Below are 25,000 nucleotides of genomic sequence, written 5' to 3' on the forward strand. Positions count from 1 at the left end.
TCTATCAAATTCACCTTCCGGTTTCAAATTGTCCTTGGGTTTTTTAATAGCTGCTCGGTCACCTTTGCCAGGCGTTGATTCTTTTGGTCTTTGAACAAAATCACCTTCAGGTTTCAAATTGTCTGGATGTTTGATCGGTGTTCTTCTTTCTGCTGGACCTACTGGTACCTTATCGGGACGTTCGAAGTCACCTTCTGGACGTAGATTATCTTCATGCCTAATGATCTCGCTACGTTCTCCACGTGTCACTCTATAATCGTCACGTCTTCGAATATCAATAAATTCACCTTCCACTTTGAGATTATCTTCTCTACGAATGACATCTGTTCGTTCAATTCTGGATGTTGTAGTATAATCATCTCTTGATCTATGTACGTGAATGTCACCCTCCATCTTCAAATTGTCACGATGAATTACGATCTCAGTTTTTTCTGCCTTGCCAGGTTTATAATCGTCTTTAGGCTTGCCAACAAATTCACCTTCGGGTTTGAGATTGTCCTTTGGTCTCTTTTGAATAGGACGTTCAGCACGTTTCGGTGTGAAATCATCTTTAGGTCTACCAACAAATTCACCTTCGGGATGAAGATTGTCCTCGTGTTTGATTGGTGATCGTCTTTCAGCTGGTCCAACAGGGATTTTCTCTGGTCTTTCGAATGTTCCTTCTGAACGAAGATTGTCTTTAGGTCTCGTGACATCAGCTCTTTCACCTTTCCCAGGTGTCTTCTCTTTCGGACGACCCACAAATTCACCTTCTGGATAAAGATTATCAGGACGTTTGATAGGTGTTCTTCTCTCAGCTGGTCCAACTGCTGTCTTTTCTGGTCTATCAAATTCACCTTCTGGTTTCAAATTGTCTTTAGGTTTCTTGATAGCTGCCCGATCACCTTTACCAGGTGTCACTTCTTTAGATCTCTGGACAAAATCACCTTCTGGTTTCAAATTGTCGGCGTGTTTTATTGGTGTTCTTCTTTCGGCTGGGCCAACAGGCTTTTTCTCTGGCCTTTCAAAGTCTCCTTCCGGCTTCAGATTATCTTTAGGCTTCTTTACGTCAGCTCTTTCACCTTTCTTAGGTGCCTGTTCCTTTGGACGACCAATAAATTCACCTTCAGGCTTCAAATTGTCATCATGTTTGATAGGCGATCTACGTTCTGCTGGTCCAACTGGTACCTTTTCAGGCCTCTCAAATTCACCTTCAGGTCTCAAGTTATCTTCCGGTTTCTTGATTTCTGGTCTGGCCACTTTCTTTGGCGAATAATCATCCTTGGGCCGACCTTCGAAAAGACCTTCGGACTTGAGATTATCCTCGTGCCTGACTATATCTACTCGTTCACCTCTAACTACTTTGAAATCGTCTCTAGTTCTAATATCAGTAAATTCACCTTCCATCCTTAAATTGTCCTGATACTTGACGACTTCGGCACGTTCACGTAAGATGAAATCAGTATACTCATCACGTGACCTATAAGTTTCGATATCACCTTCCATTCGCAGATTGTCGGTACGTCTGACAACGTCCATGCGTTCACCACGAGTTGTTACGTAATCATCTTTAGGACGACCTTCGAATGGACCTTCTGGTCTGAGATTATCTTCAGGTTTCTTAACATCAGCACGTTCACCTTTGGTAGGTCTAAAGTCATCTTTAGGTCTACCTGTGAAGTCACCTTCGGTTTTGAGATTATCAGGATGTTTTATAGGCGTACGTTTCTCGGCAGGTTTAGCTGGAGACTTAACAGGTCTATCGAATTCACCTTCTGGATATAAGTTATCCTTTGGTTTCTTAATGTCAACTCTTTCACCACGTTTTGGTGCCTCTTCTTTAGGTTTACCTAAAAATTCACCTTCCGGCTTCAAATTATCCGGATGTTTGATAGGAGTCCTCTTTTCAGCCGGTCCAAACTTCTTTGTCTGTGGTCTATCAAATTCACCTTCAGTTTTGAGATTATCTTTGGGTTTTTTCATTTCTGGCCTCTCAGCTGGCTGATACTCTTCATGTTCAGGACGTTCGAAGTCACCTTCAGGTTTCAAATTGTCTTTGGGTCTTTTAACTTCAGCTCTATCACCTTTTATCGGTGTCTCTTCTTTAGGCCTTGACATAAATTCACCTTCAGGTTTGAGATTATCTGGATGTTTGATAGGTGATCTTCTTTCGCTAGGACCCATTGGGACTTTTTCTGGTCTCTCGAAGTCACCCTCAGGACGTAGATTGTCTTTAGGTCTTTTGACGTCAGCTCTTTCCCCACGTTTAGGTGTTTCTTCTTTTGGACGACCTATAAATTCTCCTTCTGGTTTCAAATTGTCTTCTGGTCTTTTGATTTCTGGACGTTCGGCTCTTTTCGGTGAGTAATCATCTTTGGGAAGACCTTCGAAAGGACCTTCGGATTTGAGGTTGTCAGGGTGACGTACGATGTCAGCTCGATCACCTTTGACGACCTTATAATCGTCTCTCGTTCTGATATCAGTGAATTCACCTTCCATTCTTAAATTGTCCTGATACTTGACGACTTCACTACGTTCACGTATGATGAAATCGGTGTACTCATCACGTGATCTATAAGTTTCAATATCACCTTCCATTCGTAGGTTGTCAGTACGTCTGATAACGTCCATGCGTTCACCACGAGTTGTTAAGTAATCATCTTTAGGACGACCTTCGAATGGACCTTCTGGTCTGAGATTATCTTCAGGTTTCTTAATATCAGCACGTTCACCTTTGGTAGGTTTAAAGTCATCTTTAGGTCTACCAATGAAGTCACCTTCGGGTTTGAGATTGTCTGGATGTTTGATTGGTGAACGACGTTCAGCTGGACCCACTGTAGATTTTTCTGGCCTATCGAAATCACCTTCTGGTCGAAGATTGTCTTCTGGACGCTTTACTTCTGGCCGTTCTGCTCGTTTTGGTGAGTAGTCATCTTTGGGACGACCTTCGAATGGTCCTTCTGGTTTTAAATTGTCCTCCGGACGTTTGACGTCAGCTCTCTCCCCACGAGTAGGTTTATAATCATCTTTGGGACGACCTTCGAATGGACCTTCAGGTCTGAGATGATCTTCAGGTTTCTTAACATCAGCACGTTCACCTTTTGTAGGTTTAAAGTCATCTTTAGGTTTACCAATGAAGTCACCTTCAGGTTTGAGATTATCTGGATGTTTGATTGGTGAACGACGTTCAGCTGGTCCTACTGGAGAAATTTCTGGCCTATCGAAGTCACCTTCTGGTCGAAGATTGTCCTCTGGACGCTTTACTTCTGGTCGTTCTGCTCGTTTAGGTGAATAATCATCTTTGGGACGACCTTCGAATGGACCTTCCGGTTTTAAATTATCCTCTGGACGTTTGACATCAGCCCTTTCACCTCGAGTTGGTTTGTAATCATCTCTTGGTCTACCTTCAAATAGACCCTCCGGCCTCAAATTATCTTCAGGACGTTTAACTTCTGGTCTTTCTACTCGTTTAGGTGAATAATCATCTTTGGGACGACCCTCGAATAGCCCCTCTGGATGTAAATTATCTTCTGGTCGTATTACATGAGGTCTTTCTGCACGTTTAGGTGAATAATCATCCTTAGGACGACCTTCAAATGGACCTTCAGGCCGCAAATTATCTTCAGGACGCTTAACGTCAGCTCTCTCGCCTCTGGTTGGCATGTAATCATCTTTCGGACGACCTTCGAATGGTCCTTCTGGTCGTAAGTTGTCTTCTGGACGTATTACATGAGGTCTATCTGCACGTTTCGGAGAATAATCATCTTTTGGTCTTCCTTCGAATGGTCCTTCTGGTTTCAAATTATCTTCTGGTCTCTTAACATCAGCCCTTTCACCACGAGTTGGTTTGTAATCGTCTCTGGGTCTACCTTCAAACGGACCTTCAGGCCGCAAATTATCTTCAGGACGCTTAACATCAGCTCTCTCGCCTCTGGTTGGCAGGTAATCATCTTTTGGACGACCTTCGAATGGTCCTTCTGGTCGTAAATTGTCTTCTGGACGTATTACATGAGGTCTTTCTACACGTTTCGGTGAATAATCATCTTTTGGTCGACCCTCGAATGGTCCTTCTGGTCTCAAATTATCTTCTGGCCTCTTAACATCAGCCCTTTCACCTCGAGTTGGTTTGTAATCATCCCTAGGTCTTCCTTCGAACTCACCCTCCGGTCTCAAATTATCTTCTGGACGTTTTACGTCTGGTCTTTCCGCACGTTTAGGTGAATAGTCATCCTTAGGTCTACCTTCAAATGGTCCTTCTGGTCGCAAATTATCTTCAGGACGTTTAACATCAGCTCTCTCACCTCTGGTTGGCATGTAATCATCTTTGGGACGTCCTTCGAATAGTCCTTCTGGTCTTAAGTTGTCTTCTGGACGTATTACATGAGGTCTATCTGCACGTTTCGGTGAATAATCATCTTTAGGTCGACCCTCGAATGGTCCTTCTGGTCTCAAATTATCTTCTGGCCTCTTAACATCAGCCCTTTCACCTCGAGTTGGTTTGTAATCATCCCTAGGTCTTCCTTCGAACACACCCTCCGGTCTCAAATTATCTTCTGGACGTTTCACGTCTGGTCTTTCCGCACGTTTAGGTGAATAGTCATCCTTAGGTCTACCTTCAAATGGTCCTTCTGGTCGCAAATTATCTTCAGGACGTTTAACATCAGCTCTCTCACCTCTGGTTGGCATGTAATCATCTTTGGGACGACCTTCGAATGGTCCTTCTGGTCTTAAGTTGTCTTCTGGACGTATTACATGAGGTCTATCTGCACGTTTCGGTGAATAATCATCTTTTGGTCTTCCTTCAAATGGTCCTTCTGGTCGCAAATTATCTTCAGGTCGTTTAACATCAGCTCTTTCTCCACGAGTTGGTTTATAATCATCTCTAGGGCGTCCCTCAAACGGTCCTTCTGGTCTCAAATTGTCTTCAGGCTTTCTAACTTCTGGTCTCTCTGCACGTTTGGGTGAATAATCATCTTTAGGTCGTCCCTCGAATGGTCCTTCTGGTCGCAAATTATCTTCAGGTCGTTTAACATCAGCTCTTTCTCCACGAGTTGGTTTATAATCATCTCTAGGGCGTCCCTCAAACTGTCCTTCTGGTCTCAAATTGTCTTCAGGCCTTCTAACTTCTGGTCTCTCTGCACGTTTTGGAGTGTAATCATCCTTAGGTCGTCCCTCGAATGGTCCTTCTGGTCGCAAATTATCTTCAGGTCGTTTAACATCAGCTCTTTCTCCACGAGTTGGTTTATAATCATCTCTAGGGCGTCCCTCAAACTGTCCTTCTGGTCTCAAATTGTCTTCAGGCCTTCTAACTTCTGGTCTCTCTGCACGTTTTGGAGTGTAATCATCCTTAGGTCGTCCCTCGAATGGTCCTTCTGGTCGCAAATTATCTTCAGGCCGTTTAACGTCAGCTCTTTCACCTCGAGTTGGTTTATAATCATCTCTAGGGCGTCCTTCAAACGGTCCTTCTGGTCTCAAATTGTCTTCAGGCTTTCTAACTTCTGGTCTCTCTGCACGTTTTGGTGAATAATCATCTTTAGGTCGTCCCTCGAATGGTCCTTCTGGTCGCAAATTATCTTCAGGTCGTTTAACATCAGCTCTTTCTCCACGAGTTGGTTTATAATCATCTCTAGGGCGTCCCTCAAACTGTCCTTCTGGTCTCAAATTGTCTTCAGGCCTTCTAACTTCTGGTCTCTCTGCACGTTTTGGAGTGTAATCATCCTTAGGTCGTCCCTCGAATGGTCCTTCTGGTCGCAAATTATCTTCAGGCCGTTTAACGTCAGCTCTTTCACCTCGAGTTGGTTTATAATCATCTCTAGGGCGTCCTTCAAACGGTCCTTCTGGTCTCAAATTGTCTTCAGGCTTTCTAACTTCTGGCCTCTCTGCACGTTTCGGTGAATAATCATCTTTTGGTCGTCCCTCGAATGGCCCTTCTGGTCGTAAATTATCTTCAGGTCGTTTAACATCAGCCCTTTCTCCCCGAGTTGGTTTATAATCATCTCTAGGGCGTCCCTCAAACGATCCTTCTGGTCTCAAATTATCCTCAGGCCTTCTAACTTCTGGTCTCTCTGCACGTTTAGGAGTATAATCGTCCTTAGGTCGTCCCTCGAATGGTCCTTCTGGTCGCAAATTATCTTCAGGCCGTTTAACGTCAGCTCTTTCACCTCGAGTTGGTTTATAATCATCTCTAGGGCGTCCCTCGAACGGCCCTTCTGGTCTCAAATTATCCTCAGGTCTTCTAACTTCTGGTCTCTCTGCACGTTTCGGAGTATAATCGTCCTTAGGTCGTCCCTCGAATGGTCCTTCTGGTCGCAAATTATCTTCAGGCCGTTTAACGTCAGCTCTTTCACCTCGAGTTGGTTTATAATCATCTCTAGGGCGTCCCTCGAACGGCCCTTCTGGTCTCAAATTATCCTCAGGCCTTCTAACTTCTGGTCTCTCTGCACGTTTCGGAGTATAATCGTCCTTAGGTCGTCCCTCGAATGGTCCTTCTGGTCGCAAATTATCTTCAGGCCGTTTAACGTCAGCCCTTTCTCCTCGAGTTGGTTTGTAATCATCTCTTGGTCTACCTTCAAATGGTCCCTCTGGTCTCAAGTTGTCCTTAGGTCTTTTCTGTTCAGGTCTGTGCGTTATCGTCGGTACAATATAATCATCTTTCACATGTGATGTCCATTCAATCGGTCCTACTGGTCTCAAATTATCATCACGTCTCATAACTGTGTTACTAATGTAATCAATTTCATCGAACGTTTTGTACTCTTCGCGTGTAGTAGTCGTACTCTCAACAACATCCGTTTTACTGTAAAATCTATCATCCTCTTCTCTATAAATAGGACGACGTCTTGGTTCACGTTCAACGACATCATACTTATGGAAATCCTCTTTCAAATGGGAGGTTCCCTGTAATTGAATAAAAGGACCCATCGAAAATCATTTTCAATCGGTCAGAAAATTTTTAACAATACATTTATTATATTTATATAATAATTATCAATATTTACCGTGAATTCACCCTCTCCTACGGTGAGGTTATCCGTACGTTTAATAATCTCCGCACGTTGGATGCTACGATGATCAATATATTCTGATCTCGTTGTAGTTTCATCAATGAATTCACCTTCAACCTTAGTATATGTATTTCGACGTACTGGGCTTGGTCGTTCGCCGGGTACCCCGGTGAACACCAGCTCTGTTGTTGTCACACCTATACAATATTATTACATTTATAATAAAACTCAAACTTAATAGAAATTTTTATTAGAAAATAGAACATTTAGAATGTTAAATAAACCCTAATAATCTAATTCCACAGAAATATATTATCGTAAATTATATTTAATAACAGATATATTTGTAATATTATATACGGCAAATATTCATTAGCTGTATATATGTGTTCATATGTTTTTCTTACGCAAAAAGTAAAATATTATTAAGAGTCCGATAATTTATTTTAATAATTAGAAATGTCGACATATAGGATTCGATGAATGAATGAATGAATGAATGAATGAATGTTTTTTAACGATTATTGCAAACAAAAATTTAATAATAATAATAATAATAATAATAATGGTTATTAATAATAATTAAAAAACTTACTTTCAAAATCACCTTCAGGTCTGAGATTGTCTTTTGGTTTGACAACTGGAACACGTTCGCCATATTTAGGAGCTTCCTCATGTGGCCTTCCAATAAATTCACCTTCTGGTTTAAGATTGTCCTGTGGCTTTCTAGTTGGTGCCCTTTCACCTCTGGTTGGTGCTTCTACCTTTGGCCTTCCAATAAACTCACCCTCAGGTTTCAAATGGTCTTGTGGTTTTCTTACAGGTGCTCTCTCACCATAAGTGGCCACATAATCGGTACGTCTCTCTCCTACAAATTCACCTTCCATGTGTAAGTGATCTTCATGGTGGTATCTGTGCTGTCTCTCCACGTGTTTCTCATCAAATTCTTCACGATACGAACTAACCACGTGTACCGGCTCATCGCGTGAAATATCTATATGATCTTCGGGAAGATTGTGCGGACAACGATGGCGTCTGTTAACAAGGAAGAAAAAACAAAAAAGAAAAAAAAAAGAAAATACAATAAAGAAGAAAAATTCTACAATTAATCCTGAAAGTGATTTTATTTAGCATCGATTTTAAGCGATTAAAAAATATTATTTTTAATCGATAATATTATAGTCTGACGTATTAGAAAAAATAATAATGAATTTGTCTAATCTAAGATTCGAAAATATTTATTAATTTGTCGTAATATATATATATATAATTCAATTTTTTACATATATACGTACATATTTGTCCTATGTATCTATTTATCGGATAAACAAGAAAATATAATAAATATTTGAAATATCTCGAAATTAGAAACTATTCATAATTTGTTGATTTCTTTAGATTTATATATAAATAAATCGTTCGTAGTTTTTTTCTCTGTACGCGTATTTAAATATTATTTAAATAAAAATAATACATATACGTATATATGATTTATTTGTATTTAATTAATAATTTTTTTAAAACAATAATGCGAACATTAGAAAAATGAGATACTATTTGTGAGAGAAGATTTCGTAATAGCCAACGCCCAACGTCCATGGATCCTTATTTGAAAGTCTTCTCGAAGGAAAGATCGAGAAGGATGACCTTGTATGGTGAAGAAAAAAAAAAAAGAAAAAAAGAAGACCGTGATCACAGGAGTGCCAATTTTGAATGCAAATGTGTGATCACATATGGACCGTTTTCAAGGCTCTCATTCGACACATACACTTTCGTATAATATCGAAATGAGGAAGAAAAAAAAGAGAGAGAGAGAGAGAGAGAGAGAGAGAGATAAGATAAAATTAATTTTCTACCAAATAAAATTACCATTAATAAACAATAATCAAAATCTATCTTTAAATATTATTTACTATCAACGATAATAATTGGAATCGATTCAATCGGGTCAAACGATTTCATTGATAAAATTGATAAATAATTTACAACTTTTATGCAAAATAAAAAAGAAATAATCTTAATAAAAGAAAAAAAAGAAAGAAAAAAAAAAAAGAGAAAGAAAAACAGAAGAAACACATTCGACGCAAAGGCAATTATCTAATATCCGATAAGATTTAATACAAACTTGCGATCTATAGATCTGTATGTATGTAAAAAAGAAATTAACAGGAGTTCGATATATAAATAAAAAAAAAAAAAAAAAAAAAAAAAAGGAAAAAAGGAAAAAAAGAAGAAAAAAAAACAAAAGATAAATAAATAAATAAATAATATTCATTTTGCTTCTCTAGAGATGAAATTGATAATGTTCCAGACATTCTAATTTCTAATCATGGACTGATTTAGACAGACAGGTAAGTTAGACGAGAACGTCAATCAAAATGATGAGAACGTTAATGGGTATGCATCGTATAGAAGAACCAAGCCCAAAGCCATAGATCCTTTCCCCTCTCTCTCACTCTCTCTCTCTCTTCTCTCTCTCTCTCTCTCTCTCTCTCTCTCATGTATTTGAAATTGGCTTAGTTCTATCCCTATCTTCCTTCAACTATGAAATTCAATATTGGCTTTGAGGCATTCTCTCTCTCTCTCTCTCTCTCTCTCTCTCTCTCTCTCTCTCTCTATCTATCTCTCTCTAATCTCCACACTAAAATTGTGATATCTTTCAAAATTCCCGGCAAAAAGTATATCCTATATGAAATATTATCGATCGATAAAATAATTTTAATTAATTATCCCGACTTTATTATAATTAACAAAATTATTTAGAATGTAAAAGAAATGAAAAAGTATTGAAAAATATTGAATGAAATTCATTATTATTCGATTAGATTATTATCAATAGATTATGGACAAGTTCAAAGATCAACATCGATCTCTGTCAAATACTATGATTTTTAAAGGATACGATACGCGTCGTTTTACACTGACACTTGAATAAAATACTGGTAAGAGCCTTGAATAAGAAACGAATAACGAAAGGTGATCGGAAAGAAACAAGTTGCCATAAAAGGGTTGCGTCTGGTGTCCTACTTTTTCATCATCCAAAGAGTTTATACGTTGTTAATATGAAAGTAGGACAGAAGATTTATATCAATCTATACGATCCTGCGTATCCTTTTATTACAAAAATCGAATTATCTTTGGGTGGTCGACAGTTATTTAGATTCTTTATTTTCTTTCTTTTTCTTCTTGAATTTCAAGATAAAAAACATCCGACATCAAAATGTAAGTGATAATAAATTGGATTGCTGATAAAAAACAAAATAAAAAGAAAGCATGTTTTTTTTTTTTTTTTTTTTTAATTATACCTAATAATTTTTCTAGCTTTCCATTTTGCCGATTTTAAATATTGATCTAATTATGGAAATTTAAATCAGGATAAATAATAAGAAACTTCGTGAATCCAAATTTATCATGCAAATTTAGAAATATTAAAAAGATTGAATAAACAAATGCTATTTGTTATTGTAAAATAAGATATATATATATATATATATGTGTGTGTGTGTGTAAGTATATTAAATATAATATATAAAAAAAAGTAAGAAAACTTACCCACAAGTACAGAGTTCACAGATACACTGTTCCTTTAATGGCAAACGCGAAAGGATTTCTGATGGCGTTGGCGTTATTTCAGATTCAGCAATAGAATCCGGTGATTGATCACCACGTCTATGCTTTCCTGGTTTTTCGTCAGGACGATCGAATTTTCCTGTAATTGGATGTTCATCAGAACGACTGGGTTTCCCTGCGGCCGGTCTTTCATCAGGATAACTGGGTTTATCTTCAATTGATATATCATCAGGTTCATCAAAATGACTGGGTATGGCAGCAATTGGTCTATCAACTGGTCGACTAGGTTTGCCTGCAGCTGGTCGTCTATCCTCTGGACGACTGGGTTTGTCTTCAGTTGTTCTTACATCAGGTTCATCAAAATAACTGGGTTTTCCTATAATTGAGCTTTTGTCAGGACGACTAGGCTTTCCTGCAGCTGGTCTTTCATCAAATTCATCAGGAAAACTGGATTTGCCTGCAGCTGGTTTTTTATCAGGACGACTAGGTTTCCCTGCAGCTGGTCTTTCATCAAATTCATCAGGACGACTGAGTTTGTCTACAGTATGTCTGTCATCGGGACGACTAGGTTTCCCTGCAGCTGGTCTTTCATCAAATTCATCAGGACGACTGAGTTTGTCTACAGTATGTCTGTCATCAGGACGACTAGGTTTCCCTGCAACCGGTCTTTCATCAGGCTCATCAGGACGACTGGGTTTGCCTGCAGCTGGTTTTTTATCAGGACGACTAGGTTTCCCTGCAGCTGGTCTTTCATCAAATTCATCAGGATGAGTGGGTTTGTCAACAATACGTCTGTCATCAGGACGACTAGGTTTTCCTGCAGCTGGTCTTTCATGAATTTCATCAGGATGAGTGGGTTTGTCTACAGTACGTCTGTCATCAGGACGACTAGGTTTTCCTGCAGCTGGTCTTTCATGAATTTCATCAGGATGAGTGGGTTTGTCTACAGTACGTTTGTCATCAGGACGACTAGGTTTTCCTGCAGCTGGTCTTTCATAAGTTTCATCAGGATGAGTGAGTTTGTCAACAGTCCGTCTGTCATCAGGACGACTAGGTTTTCCTGCAGCTGGTCTTTCATGAATTTCATCAGGATGAGTGGGTTTGTCAACAGTACGTCTGTCATCAGGACGACTAGGTTTTCCTGCAGCTGGTCTTTCATGAATTTCATCAGGATGAGTGGGTTTGTCTACAGTACGTTTGTCATCAGGACGACTAGGTTTTCCTGCAGCTGGTCTTTCATGAGTTTCATCAGGACGACTTGGTTTGCTTGCAATTGATTTTTCATCAGGACGGCTTGGTTTCCCTGCAGCTGGTCTATCCTCTGGACGACTGAATTTTCCTTCAACTGGTTTATCATCTTCTGGACGAATCAACAATTTTTCAACTTTTCCAAGCTTCTCTGGACTTGGTGATCTCTCTTCCGGTCTACTTGGTTTGCCGGCCGCTGGTATTGGTTGCTGCTTTCTCGTCGGTGAGACGTAATCTCTTGGTTTCCCCCCATCGGTCGGCCTAACGTATCGATACAATTACGATATATTATAATTGATGAGATTCAATGTTACGATTTAAATCAATTATTATTTAAACATAGCTATTTATGAAATATTTTCGTTTTCGAATAAATTTTTACGGATATGTTTTTCTTTTTTTCTTTCTTCGTGTATAAATTTACGTTTACAATGTTTCTTTTCTTTTTACCTTTTTCATTTCAATTAACATTTCTTTCATTACCTCATTCGTTTACAGAGTGGATTTCTTTTTTCTTTTCTTTTTTTTTTTTTTTTTTTTCTTTTTTTTTAATAAAGTTTGTGATATAGACATATATATGTATACATGTATAAGTATGTTACTTACTTTTTGATATCATCCGTAGGACTTTTTTCTGGTTGCTGAGGGCGAGATGGTTTTCCAGCAGCTGGAATCGATTTCGTTCGATCGTCTTCCCTAATCCCTGGTATTCCTTGAGGATAACCAAGTCTTTCTGGGGACGTTTTTCTCGTGAGATCGGTCGTTGGTTTAGGAGTTGAGCTGGTGATCCTCTCAAACCGAATATCGTCGACGACATCTCGAGCTACCATACTAGTCACCTGCTCTGTTTCGATGAATTCTTTCGTTGATTTAGTGACATCTCTCTGTAAAACAATTATTAAAACGTTCATTATAATTGTCAATATTTTTCAGACCGTTGTTCAATTGGAAAAGAAAAGAAAAGAAAAAAAAGGAAAAAAGATATTTGATACAATATTTATAAAAAAAATATTACACTTATATTATACCACGTTATCTCATTTATATTCCTCATAAGATGAAAAATATTTTTAATAAAATTTATTTTTAATTATATCGAATAAAAAAAAAAATAATAATAATAATAATAAAAGACAATTTTATTTCTTTTGGTTTTAATGAAAATATTAGAAATTTATATATATATATATATATATATATATATATATATATATATATATATAATTACATGATTAACCTTATATATATATAAGGTTAATTATGTAATTATCCTAATTAAATTATCGTTATAAAATATTATAAGTACATAAAAGTAACATTTTTAAAAATTGTTCATACATTTAATTTAATTAAAAACAAAAATTTTAAATCTTATTTAGCGCGATTCTTGTTAATTATTCTTAATTAATTATTATAGTAATAAAAATAATATTACGAAGAATTCATAAAAAGTAGGATAAAAGTTTTGTCAAAAATAATTTAGATCCCATTTAACATTTGTTAATCTATGAAAAATATTCGAAGGAATTAAAATTTTCAAGTTCCTTTTTTTTTTCTTTTCTTTTCTTTCTTTTGTTTTTTCAACAGATTATATTCTCCTTTAATTGCTCAATCGTTAAATAAGATTAAATATGAATTATATGAAGGATTATATTAGGGGACTAGTTTTATCATTCGTCTCTTTCTTTTAACATCGAACGTGTTATGAATGATGCAACGAACACGTAGTTTAGCCTTTATACGTATCAATCGATTATAATATTGTCTTGTCAACGAACTCAAGACCATTAGGTAGTTCATTCCCCTCAAAGACAATTAAAATGGACTTTGCTAATCGAAATTATTATCGTCACGCTAATTACATTCGCTTTCGCGAGCTGTTTACTAAATTGATGACTAAAACGTCCATTACTTTGTTTCGTATAATATCTCTTATTTTATTTTATTTTGTTTTTTTTTTGTTCCTAATCTAAACAACTAAATGTAAAAGAAATGAAACGTAAAATTTATGTAATTATTTAATATAATTATTAATAATACATATGTATATGTCACGTGATCAAAAAAATTTAATTATCATAAAATATTAACGATATTAAATGATATTATAAAATGTTTATATAAAAGATAATGATCGTCGAAATATTTCAAAAATTTCCTATTCAAGTTGATCGAAGTTAGAATAAAAAAAAAAAAAAAAAAAAAAAAAAGAATTAAAAAAAAGAAGAAGAAAATAAACAAATCCATATAAAAAATGAATGAATAAATAAATTTAAAATTAGAAAAAAAAAAAAGATTATCAAATATATATATATATATATATGTATGTATATAAGAAAATATTCGATCTATAATCTGAAGCTAAAAATTAATAAAAAAAAAAAAAGAAAGAAAAACAGAAAAAAAAAGGAAACAAAAACAAAACGAACAAATAATATGCCAATTAAAAAAGGTAAACACTATATTTACTCCGGTATATTTCTAAAAATCTAATCAATCAATTGCTTGAGAGTTCTAGAAAGAGAAAAAGAGAGGGGAAAAAGGAAAAAACAATTCAAATAGAAACGTCGTAGCAATTTCCATTTGATTAAATCCATACCTACAATCAAGGTAACCTAATCGATCGATTATTACAAGAGATGAAGTAAGCATCATGTTCCACGATAATTATCCTAAGACACTTCGAGATGTAATTTGCAAAGTGAATATATAACAAAAAGAGTATAATAACAAAAAAAAAAAAAAATATATATATATATATATAGCATTAAGGACTATTAACTTAGAATTAACATGAAACCATTACCTTTGTGATAATCAACGAATAAAAAGTATAAAAAATGTAGCATAAATTTCTAATTTCTCATAAAAACATGTTAATAATACGGCAAGTTAAATATAGATCAGAAAGAAGACATTTGGAGTAATGAGAACGAAAGAAAGATTTTAGTTTTATGATTTATTTTCTTTTTCTTTTTTTTTTTTTTTTTTTTTTTGATCATTATCGTCTTGAATTATATTTATTAAGTGTAAAAAAAAAAAGAAAAAAAAAGAAAACAGAGAGAGAGAGAGAGAGAAAGATGGATAGATAGAGAGATTAGAAATGTCACGTGCTACTTTGCTCAAAGTAACATGAGATTTGCTGTGGATGACTTTTTTATATGTGCGCACACCTTATAAACGTATCACATAACATGCTGAGCTAAAACGTTCTCTACCTTTCAGATTCGATTTCGTTCTTCTCTTATTTTTTAGTCGTCAGACTGCTTGCTGATAGTTGCTTGAAAAAAGACAAGGAAGAAAAAAAAAAGAGAAAAAGGAAATAAGAGAGAAGAAATAAAAGTAAAAAATATAATAAATTATATACTCGAGTGAAAGTAACGGAAGCTTGTTCCATATATAGATATATCCATTCTATTAATAGTATATATTATTATTACTATTATTATTATTATTATTATTATATAGATAGTAATTTATTTTATGATAATTTTTAATAGAAATATAAAATAATATATTTCATTATTACTATTACTATTACTATTACTATATTACACAGACACATATATATATATATATATATATATATATATATATATTAATAATAATATATATATAATTAATAAAATATATAATTCCTATAAGAATAATCATTGAAATTTGGATTATTCTTTTGGATCTTTAAACAGAAAAAAAAAAAAAAAAAAAAAAAAAACAGAAAAGAGAATGAAAAAAAGAAAAACAAGAAATAAATAAATAAAAGTATAAAAGCAAAAGAAAGAAAAACATTGTATATTATTTCACGTTTAGTTCAACGTATACGTTTTGCTTCGTTAAACGTATTTAACCATCATAACTTTTACTCTACCAATAAAAGAATAATAGTCAAGTGTAGGCGATGATAATGGTAAGTTAGAAATGACACGTGTATATTCTACTAATAATATTACGACAAATTGTATATACGTGATGTTAGATCAAAATTATTCATTTTGATGATTCCACTTTAAGGACTTTATTTATTATTTCTAATGATAAAATGTATAATATTTATTAATACGTATACTTATAATATATGTATTACTTTCATACATAGAATTGACCGTTTGATCGATGCCTGGTGCTTACGTTAAAGTGACTTGACCTTTGTTCACTTACTAAACCAGATAGTTAATGAAAAAATTACTCGTTATGGATGTGTGTTCTTGGTATTTTAAATTTAGATCACGGTAAATTTTACTTTCATATTCTTGACTTGTGTGAATTTCTTTTATATATATATATATATAATAAAAAAAGATGGACAAAATCTAAAATTAAATAAAAGAAAGTACAAAGATTTTATCGAATTCTTAATAATATCTAATCTCATCAAAAATTGCTTTAGGAAATATTAAAATGATTTTACACATACACATACATATGTGTATATATATATATATATATATATATATATATATATCAGAATTAAAAAAAAAAAGAAAATATTAAAAATTAATAATTTAATTTAAATATAATATAAAATAAAAAAAAATTATTTGTAATAATTAATTATAAAGTTATTTAATTATAAGATATATTATTTATTATTTTATTAATAATTATTTATTTATATTAAAAACTTTTATTGTATATATACGTATATAATCTAATTATAATATATACGTAAAATAGAATAAATGTAGATTTAAATATTTTTATAAAAATAAATTTTTAATTTTTATTTAATAAAAAAATTTATTAAAAAGAAGATTTTTAATCATTTTTGAGTGTTTGATAGAATTTTATAATATATATAAATAAAAAATTTTCATATAAAATCTAATATAACTAATGTTTAATGAAAGATTTCATATTAATAAATTACGAAATAATAAAATATTCTTTTACGTTTATCGCTTTTTTCCTTTATTAATCTTTCCTATTTGTTTTTCTTTTTCATTTTATTTTCGTTCGGTTTTTTTTTTCTTTTTGTTTTTTTGTTTTCACACAACCGATTGATTTGTTCGAAATAAAAAATTTGTCATTGTTTATACAATTCGACGAAAATGTACTTTCTTTCAAGTCGATGTAACAAAAATATAACATAAAGTAAGAGAGAGAGAGAGAGAGAGAGAGAGAGAGACACTATTATACTCTACTAGTATAGCGGATCGTCGAGGAAATACGGGTTACGCGTATATACAAACGACACATATATAAAATACACGTCTCTCGACTTTTGCGTGTCAGTAAATAAGTGGAGCGTGTAATACTTACACATACGCTGGTGTAACGATAGTTTACACCAGTGTTTCCCAAACTTATTACAGAGAATACTCATTGGAATACTGACGTTTCTTACTTCCTCCCTCCCCTCTCCTCATCGCCGTTGAAAAATCATGATAATTAAAATATTAATTTATCAATTTCATGGATACGCTATTTTTGCATAATTATAATTTGAAAATAAAATTGTACACTATATTATTATATCACTCGTTTTATAATTTATAAAATATATTGTCCTATTAAATAATCAAGGTGTAATGTTAAAATTTTCAAAAAAATTTTTTTATATATTCCATCATATTAGAAATTTTGCAAATCCTGCTTTATACGTTTCAACAATCAAAAAGTGATAAAGTGTTACCTATATATACCTACACCTGTACGTATATATAGTAGGTATGTACAGAATAGGCCAAAAGTTTTAAGGTGAGTTGAAAATTTTTCAGATGATACGAAAAAAAAAAAAAGAAAAGAAAAAGAAAGAGAGAGAGAGAGAGAGAGAGAGAGAGAGAAAACAAAAGTGATACAAGCGATTAAAAAAAATGAATTGAATTTTTCTCGAGACTCTTTTTTCAATTAATTTCATTCAAATAATAAGATTCGAGAAAGCTCCATACGATCGTAATTTGAAGAAAGACAAAAAGATAACAAACAAATTAATAAAATAAAATGAAGAAAAGAAAACAAAAACAAAATTATTAATTCGTAAAGATCGCGAAAATGGGACGATTAATTGGATTTTTTTAGAAAAATCTTTAACCGTGCCAAAAACTTTTGGTCCACCCTGTACATGGTATGTACATAATTAATATGTGTGCGTGTATATTTGTATCCTTGTATCTGGTTGGTTTTCATGTACGCATGTACACAAATATGCGCGCGCACATATCGCGTCACGTTTATTTCTCGCTTCTTTTTAAACGTTACTTTTGCGTAACTTTACGCGATTCAATTTCTTAAATGGAATTAATGATTCCTTGTTTTTCCTCTTTTTTTTTTTTCCTTGTTTCCTTTTTTTCTATTCCTTTTTTTTCTTTTTTTCGTCGTATCGCCATCATACACTTTTGCAAGATATTTATAACTACGTAAATATTCGTATTTATTAGAAAAATTTGTGTTTTAATTTTTTTAATAAAATTTCTCCATTTAATCCCTTTGATTCCTTTTAATTTCGTAAGGTTATGTGAATTTTTTAATTTCTTTTCTTTCTCTCTCTCTTTCTCTCTCTCTCTTTTTTTTTTCGTTCTTCCTCTTTTATTATTCACTTGACCGTATCTCGTTATATTTGCCGAACACACAATTTTCTAATCGTCACGTTAATTTACATTCCAATTCTTTGTTTCTTTTTTTTCTTTTTTTTTTTTTTCTTTTTTTTTGTTGTTGTTATCTTAATTTACACCGAGGAAAATCGATTATTATTTACAACGTTCTTTTTAAAATTAACGTGATAATGAAAAAGAGTAAAGAACGTTGTCACGTGATCGTCGTTAATGCAATGAATAAAATCAATTATTTCCAATATAAATAATTTTTTTTATAATAATCTCCAGATAAATATCTAAGTAATCTAAGATTTATTTTCATGGCACAAGAAAAAAAAAAAGAAAAAAAAAAGAAAAGAAAGAAAGAAAAAAAGAAACGACTAATAAAATAATTATAATGGTCCGTTATCTATTCTAACATCAACGTGTCTAGATAGAAAAGTTACTAATCAATATGCTAATCATTGAAATAAATAAAGTAATATTAGAAATGTGTAAGATCACATTACGTATACTATTCTTACGTATAAGTATATAAATAAGTAAATAAGTATAAATTATATATATTAAATTTATGCTAATGGATCTATGAAAATATCGAATTATATTTTAAGGATTTAACCAGAACAAGTCTTTCTGTTTCATCACTATTCTGTACTTATTGATTTAAAAAATAGAAATAGTAAAAGAAGAAGTAAAAGAAGCTGTATATGCGACACTTATACCACATAAATACATATATTTATGTCATTACGGATTACGAGTTCCTTTTAAATTACGTAAGTATGGATTTAAAGAGCTCGAACGAACTACCATTCATTCGTAACTAACTTTATATTCTCTCTTTCTCTTTCTCTCTCGCTCTCTCTCTCTCTCTCTCTCTTTCTCTATCTCTCGATCTATCTTTCTCTTTATATCTCTTTTTCTATTACTTAGATACATATTAAATATAATACATAAAGAATATTGGACGAAATAAAAGTTCCTAGGTGATATTTAAAAAACAATTACATCTTTTTTTTTTTTTTTTTAATTTTTTAGAGATACTTTATAACTTCTTTTATACGTCATAATTTTTACAAACTGATGATCTTGTAGTATTTTTTTTTTTTTTTTTTTTTTTTTTTAATAATTTGCAAAGATTAAGCGTTAAAAAGTCTCGAGGAAAAAAAATAAAGTCGATTGATTTTTATAATACATTCGGTAGAATGTTTGAACCGAGGCTGTATATTTCTTTTTTCTCTTTTTTTTCTTTTTTTCTTTTTTTCTTTTTTTTTTTGTTTTTTTAACATCGATACGATCAGAAAAATAATATCGCAATATTTATCGCGCGAGGAAGAAAAAAATCTAAACGTTTTTATATACATATATATACATATATATAATATGTAGATACGATTTAGTGAAACTAAATGATTATAATCAAGTCAAACAAAATGGTTTCTATAATACCTCACGCAAGATGCTGATGGAAACAGGTCGTCCATTAAAAAAAGTCAAACCAATATGAAGGATGACGTCATTCTGACGAACTCATGACTCCCAAGCATTAAGCACGATCGTTATCGTTCTGAGTACATACGTATGTATGTATCCATGTATATATGTATGTATCCATGTATGTATGTATATATATATATATATATATGCTCGATTTATCGCTTAGATCATTCAAGCAGGTACATATATAGATATGTATATACATACGTGTATACACGTTCAGTCAATTTAACTCTGCCGATTTGTCTTTTATAAGTCGAGATTTAGATACATATACAATGACCTTGTACTTGAGAGATCATGCGGAATCACAATCACAGAGAGAGAGAGAGAGAGAGAGAGAGAAAGAGACGGAAGTAACTTTTCTAAAACGATTGATCTTACACATGATTATTTTCTATTTGCATCATTCGTTACGTTATTCTTCGAGATCATTAAACGAAACTTGTAATACAACTTTATGTTATTTATTATTTATAAAAAAAAAAAAATAATAATAATAAGAAGAAGAAGAAGAAGAAGAAAAAGAAGAAGAAGAAGAAAGTCTTCATCGTGAAACGTGAATATTAAATTTCTATTGAAATATTTATTGGAATCGTTCGAACACATTTGATATATTCTAATTTATCCTATTATTTTATTATAATTATTTAATAAAAATGACGAAGTAAATGTATAATCATTAGAATCAATTGAAAACGAATTGATGAATTTTTTCAAAGGTTTAATCTTTTCTTTCTTCTTTTTTTTTTTTTTTTTTTTTTTTATAGATTCAAACAATCGAATCATTTTGCATCGTTCGACAATAACGAAACGTTGATCTACGATGTATGTCATCATTATTTTATATCAAAATAAATATATAGTTTTTAATCTTCGATAATTCTTATCGATAATTTCAATCTCGATATCCGATATTTCGAAAATTTTACGTAAAATTCTTATCATATTTTATAAATCTTATCGATATACGATAAATATTATAATAACAATTGGATAAAGCTTCTCGTACATCGCTTTAAATCTACATTTAACGTTATCGTTAATTTCCTCATATCATTTGGATCATTTTCAAAATAAATATCTAACGCATTGAAAAGAAAAGGAAAAAGAAAAAAAAAAAAAGAAATAGAAATATTAGTCCCTTTAATGATTCACGTTCGATTAATTAAAATCAAAAATATTTTTTAATTTATACGTACGAAATAGAACATTCGTTAATTATGGAATATATAGAACTAAACAGAACGATTTTAATTAGAAACTTCGAACTATGCTCATGCCGAGAATATTATGTTTTGATATTATCGATACTATCGATTTCAGCCTAAAGCGTTCCAACATTTAGATATAGTATAATCATTGTACCGATCATGCCAAAATTTTACCAAAGAATGTCTAAATTCTATCAAAATAATTATTATCTCTCTCTTTCTCTCTTATACGCGCATCTCATATTATTATTTTTTCCTTCGCATATTATTTTTTCTTTCACTTCAACCCACATTCTAATCATCCAAATGACTTTTTAATTGACCAATCAGACAACCGTTAAATTTTAATGGCGACGCACCATAACAATTTTCACTATTACGTTCAATCTATTCTTTCGGTGTGAACGACACTTAAAATTAATAATAATGATATGAATCCCATGTATATAATCCGGATGTAAATATATACATACATACATGCATACATACATGTATATATATATATATATGTATATATGTATATGTATATATGTAAATATGTAAATCGTATACAAATATCCAACCTACTCTCTTCGACATTTCAAATACTTATTTTTATCTCAACAACATATGACATCATACTTCTGATTAACGCACCTAACTCATATTTTGCGGAAATTAATGGTCAGGATTTGATCAACCATATAAAGATAATTAAGAGATCAAATTGGTTGCTTTGCTTTGCTTTGTTTTTTTCCTTTTTTATTATTATTATTATTATTATTATTACTCACCATAGTGTCCTTGCGTGTATCCGTAATAAATTCGTTGATGACATGTTCCTCGTGTATATCTCGAACGTCCGATTTGAACATGGTAACATCAGTGACGTCAGTAATATTTGTAACATTCTTTAAATCTGATTTAAACGTAGTAATATCTGTGACGTCAGTAATATCCTGAACATCCCTAACATCTTCCACGAATGTCGAAAAGGTTGTTCTTTCGATCGATTTATCGATCATTTCTTGATCAATGGGCGATCGTGAAATTGTTTTTAAATCATCAGGCTTTTTTAGATCAGAAGAAGAGAATAAAGATTTCTCAATGTCTGTTGGTTTCCTTTTAGAATCCTGAGGTTTTTCATAAACAAACGAACCATCCCAGGTCGAAGCACCAGGCTTCGAAGGTCGTATAGTTCTGTCTATTGATTTCTTTTCCGGACTTTTATCTCTTTTATCTGTATCCTCATATCCATTAGATTCTCCGATAAATCTTTTCTCATAAGAAATATCATCTTGAATAATCTTCGACGAATCGATAGAATCAATAATCTCATTTGTTGTACTTATAACTTTAGTTGAACTTGTTAAATCTTTCGAAATATCTTTCGATATAATTGAAGTTCTCGTGTCCGTAGTCGATATATTTTTATCCTGTACGAAAGAATCATCCCAGGTCGAAATACCTGGTTTCAAAGGTCGTCGAATTGATCTATCAATTGGACTTTGTGATCCATTAAATTCCTTTAAACGTTTCGTATCATCAGTAATATCCTCAATAATTTTCGATGTATTAACAATTTCATTTGTTGACGATGTTTTTAGTTCGGTTGAACTAACAAAATCTTTACTATCCTTAACGATCATCGAACTTGACGTCTTTCTATCATCCAATTTTTCGTAAACAAAGGAACCATCCCAAGTAGACGAGCCTGGTTTGCTAGGTCGATATGTTCTATCTTGAACATGCAACGATTCCTTCGATCCCTCAGCGATACGTCTTATTCCAGTGTCCGGAGTTTCAGGTCGATCTTCTAATGTAATAATTCGTTGGCTCGAGGTCACCGGTTGTTGTCCATCTCGTTGGACGACCGTTTCAACGGAAGTAGAAGAGAAATCAAGATTAGACGTATCGTTGTAGTAACTGTCATGAGTTTTCGTCTTACGATCCAATTTAACCAGATTGGTGTCGGTAAATGTCTCTGATGTTATTCTATCGTGAATATCGAGAGTAATGTCACTCACGTGTTTCCTAGGTTTGTCCTCCAATGAAATATTAACATTAGTTTCTCCTCGTTTCGATAAATCACTGACCTTTTGTTGTTCGGTTCTACTAGATGATCTTTTTATGTCTTCGGGTTTTTCGAAAATAAATGTACCATCCCAACTGGATGTACCTGGCTTACCAATTAATCTTTTTGGACTCTGATGAACAATCGTTTCCATTGACGAACTATCTTTAATATCAGTGAAACTCTGTTGACTCGAGGAATGTTCGACTATGTAAGATGTCGTCGAAATGTCGGCTTCGTTTATCGAATGATCCTCGCTCACGTCATGAATCACAAATGTCTCATCAGCTGGTCTTCGCCGACGATCCAATTTTGGTGATCTCTCGTAAACGAAACTACCGTCCCAAGTCGATTCGCCAGGTTTGTAACTTCGATGATCTTTTTTAATTGATGACGATCTTCCAATACCTATATTCTCAACGTCCTCCTCGTGAATCGTTTCCGATACTGATGTTACCAATTCGATATTTTTCGCATCGCTCGAACTCGCATATTCGACCACGTATGAGCTCGATACGAATTCGGACATATTTGATACACTTTGTTGCTCCTCCGTTATATCTTGTACGTCCATTATTACATCTCTCAATTTATCCTTTCTTCTTACAACGGTTTTATCGAGATCTTGTTTGTTATCGTATCGTATATTTTTATTTGCATCAAATTGATTTTTATCTAATAACTTTGATTGATCCGTATAAATTTGACTCTCCTTGGTACTACTGGATTTTTCTTCCGAGATAAATCTCGATGTGTCCGTTGATCCTTCGCGTCTCTGTACGACGTTAGACGATTCTTTTTCATAGGTACCATCTAAACTTTTTTCTTTGTAATCACTTCTTTGCGTTGATTCAATGATATCATCCTTATTATTATTATTATTATGCCTAAAAATATTGGCATCCGAAATATTACCTCGTCTTTTCGTTTCTTTAGGTTTCTCATAAACGAAACGACCATCCCAAGTAGATTCGCCAAGTTTTTTACGACGAACATCAGCAGTACCGATTAATAATTTCGAACTATCCTTTGACGTTTCTTGAATCATCGAGGACATCTCTCTGATCGTATTTGAACTTTGTTCGTTGGTGATTTCAATGCCTGTCCCGGCATCTCTTTCGTCAATCGTTCCACCATCCAGCAACACGTTGCTAATCATTATATTATCATTTTTTCTCTCACTATAAGACTTTGTATTTCGTTCGTTTATAAATGTACCATCCCAAACGTTAGTTCGTCCTGATTTAATCGAATTATCAAGGACGGTACTTTCACCTGATGTCTCCTTGACGTCGTCATCCGTAAATTTAACAATACGTGATGTCCGTGGTAGTTGTTGTTGTTGTTGTTGTTGTTCGACCGGTAAAAATTTCGTTTCATTTTCGACACTTCGGCTATTAGACGACAATATTTTCCCATTGTCGTCAATCATCTCAGACGATTCTTTGATACTTTGAATGTTACTACTGATGGTATCACCATTCTTCATTATTTCTTCTTTCGATTCTTTATTAGCCTGTCTAGTTTCTATCGTATTAGACGATAACACTTTTATATCACCATGATGATCCATAGTCTCTTGTATATTACTAGTCGAAGTGGAAACCATTTTGGATCTTTCACATTGACTTTTGGATTTTTGATCTTGCATTAAAGTTTTCCCATCCTGTTTAATTATTTTTTCCGCGATAATAAAATCCTCCGAACTTTTGCCGGTCCTTTCGATCGAACTTTTCGTTGCCGATATCGGTGACGTTTTCTCGATCACCCGTATAACATTACCTTTGGAATCCATGATAACCTCGCGACTTGTATTACTACTTTCAACGATGCTACTTCTGGATTCGCTCTCTACTATTGTTTTCTTTGCTTCTTCGTGTACGCTACTGGATGACAATA

At 33.3% G+C, this 25,000-nt stretch overlaps 1 protein-coding gene across 1 annotated transcript in view; it reads right to left on the reverse strand.

The window, feature by feature from the left end:
• Nucleotides 1-25,000, reverse strand: part of LOC124429883 (titin homolog) — a 28,857-nt gene that overhangs the window by 3,114 nt on the left and 743 nt on the right. The window contains exons 1-6 of the mRNA XM_046975685.1: nucleotides 21,822-25,000; nucleotides 12,408-12,685; nucleotides 10,536-12,062; nucleotides 7,579-8,018; nucleotides 6,978-7,180; nucleotides 1-6,876 (exon numbers count right to left, since the gene is read on the reverse strand). The exon at nucleotides 1-6,876 is cut by the window's left edge and continues 3,114 nt beyond it; the exon at nucleotides 21,822-25,000 is cut by the window's right edge and continues 743 nt beyond it. Of these exons, the coding sequence (XP_046831641.1) occupies nucleotides 1-6,876; nucleotides 6,978-7,180; nucleotides 7,579-8,018; nucleotides 10,536-12,062; nucleotides 12,408-12,685; nucleotides 21,822-25,000 (12,503 nt within the window). The remainder of the gene's footprint in view (nucleotides 6,877-6,977; nucleotides 7,181-7,578; nucleotides 8,019-10,535; nucleotides 12,063-12,407; nucleotides 12,686-21,821) is intronic.

The sequence above is a fragment of the Vespa crabro genome, chromosome 16 (genome assembly GCF_910589235.1).
Source record: "Vespa crabro chromosome 16, iyVesCrab1.2, whole genome shotgun sequence".
Taxonomy (NCBI): Eukaryota; Metazoa; Arthropoda; class Insecta; order Hymenoptera; family Vespidae; genus Vespa; species Vespa crabro.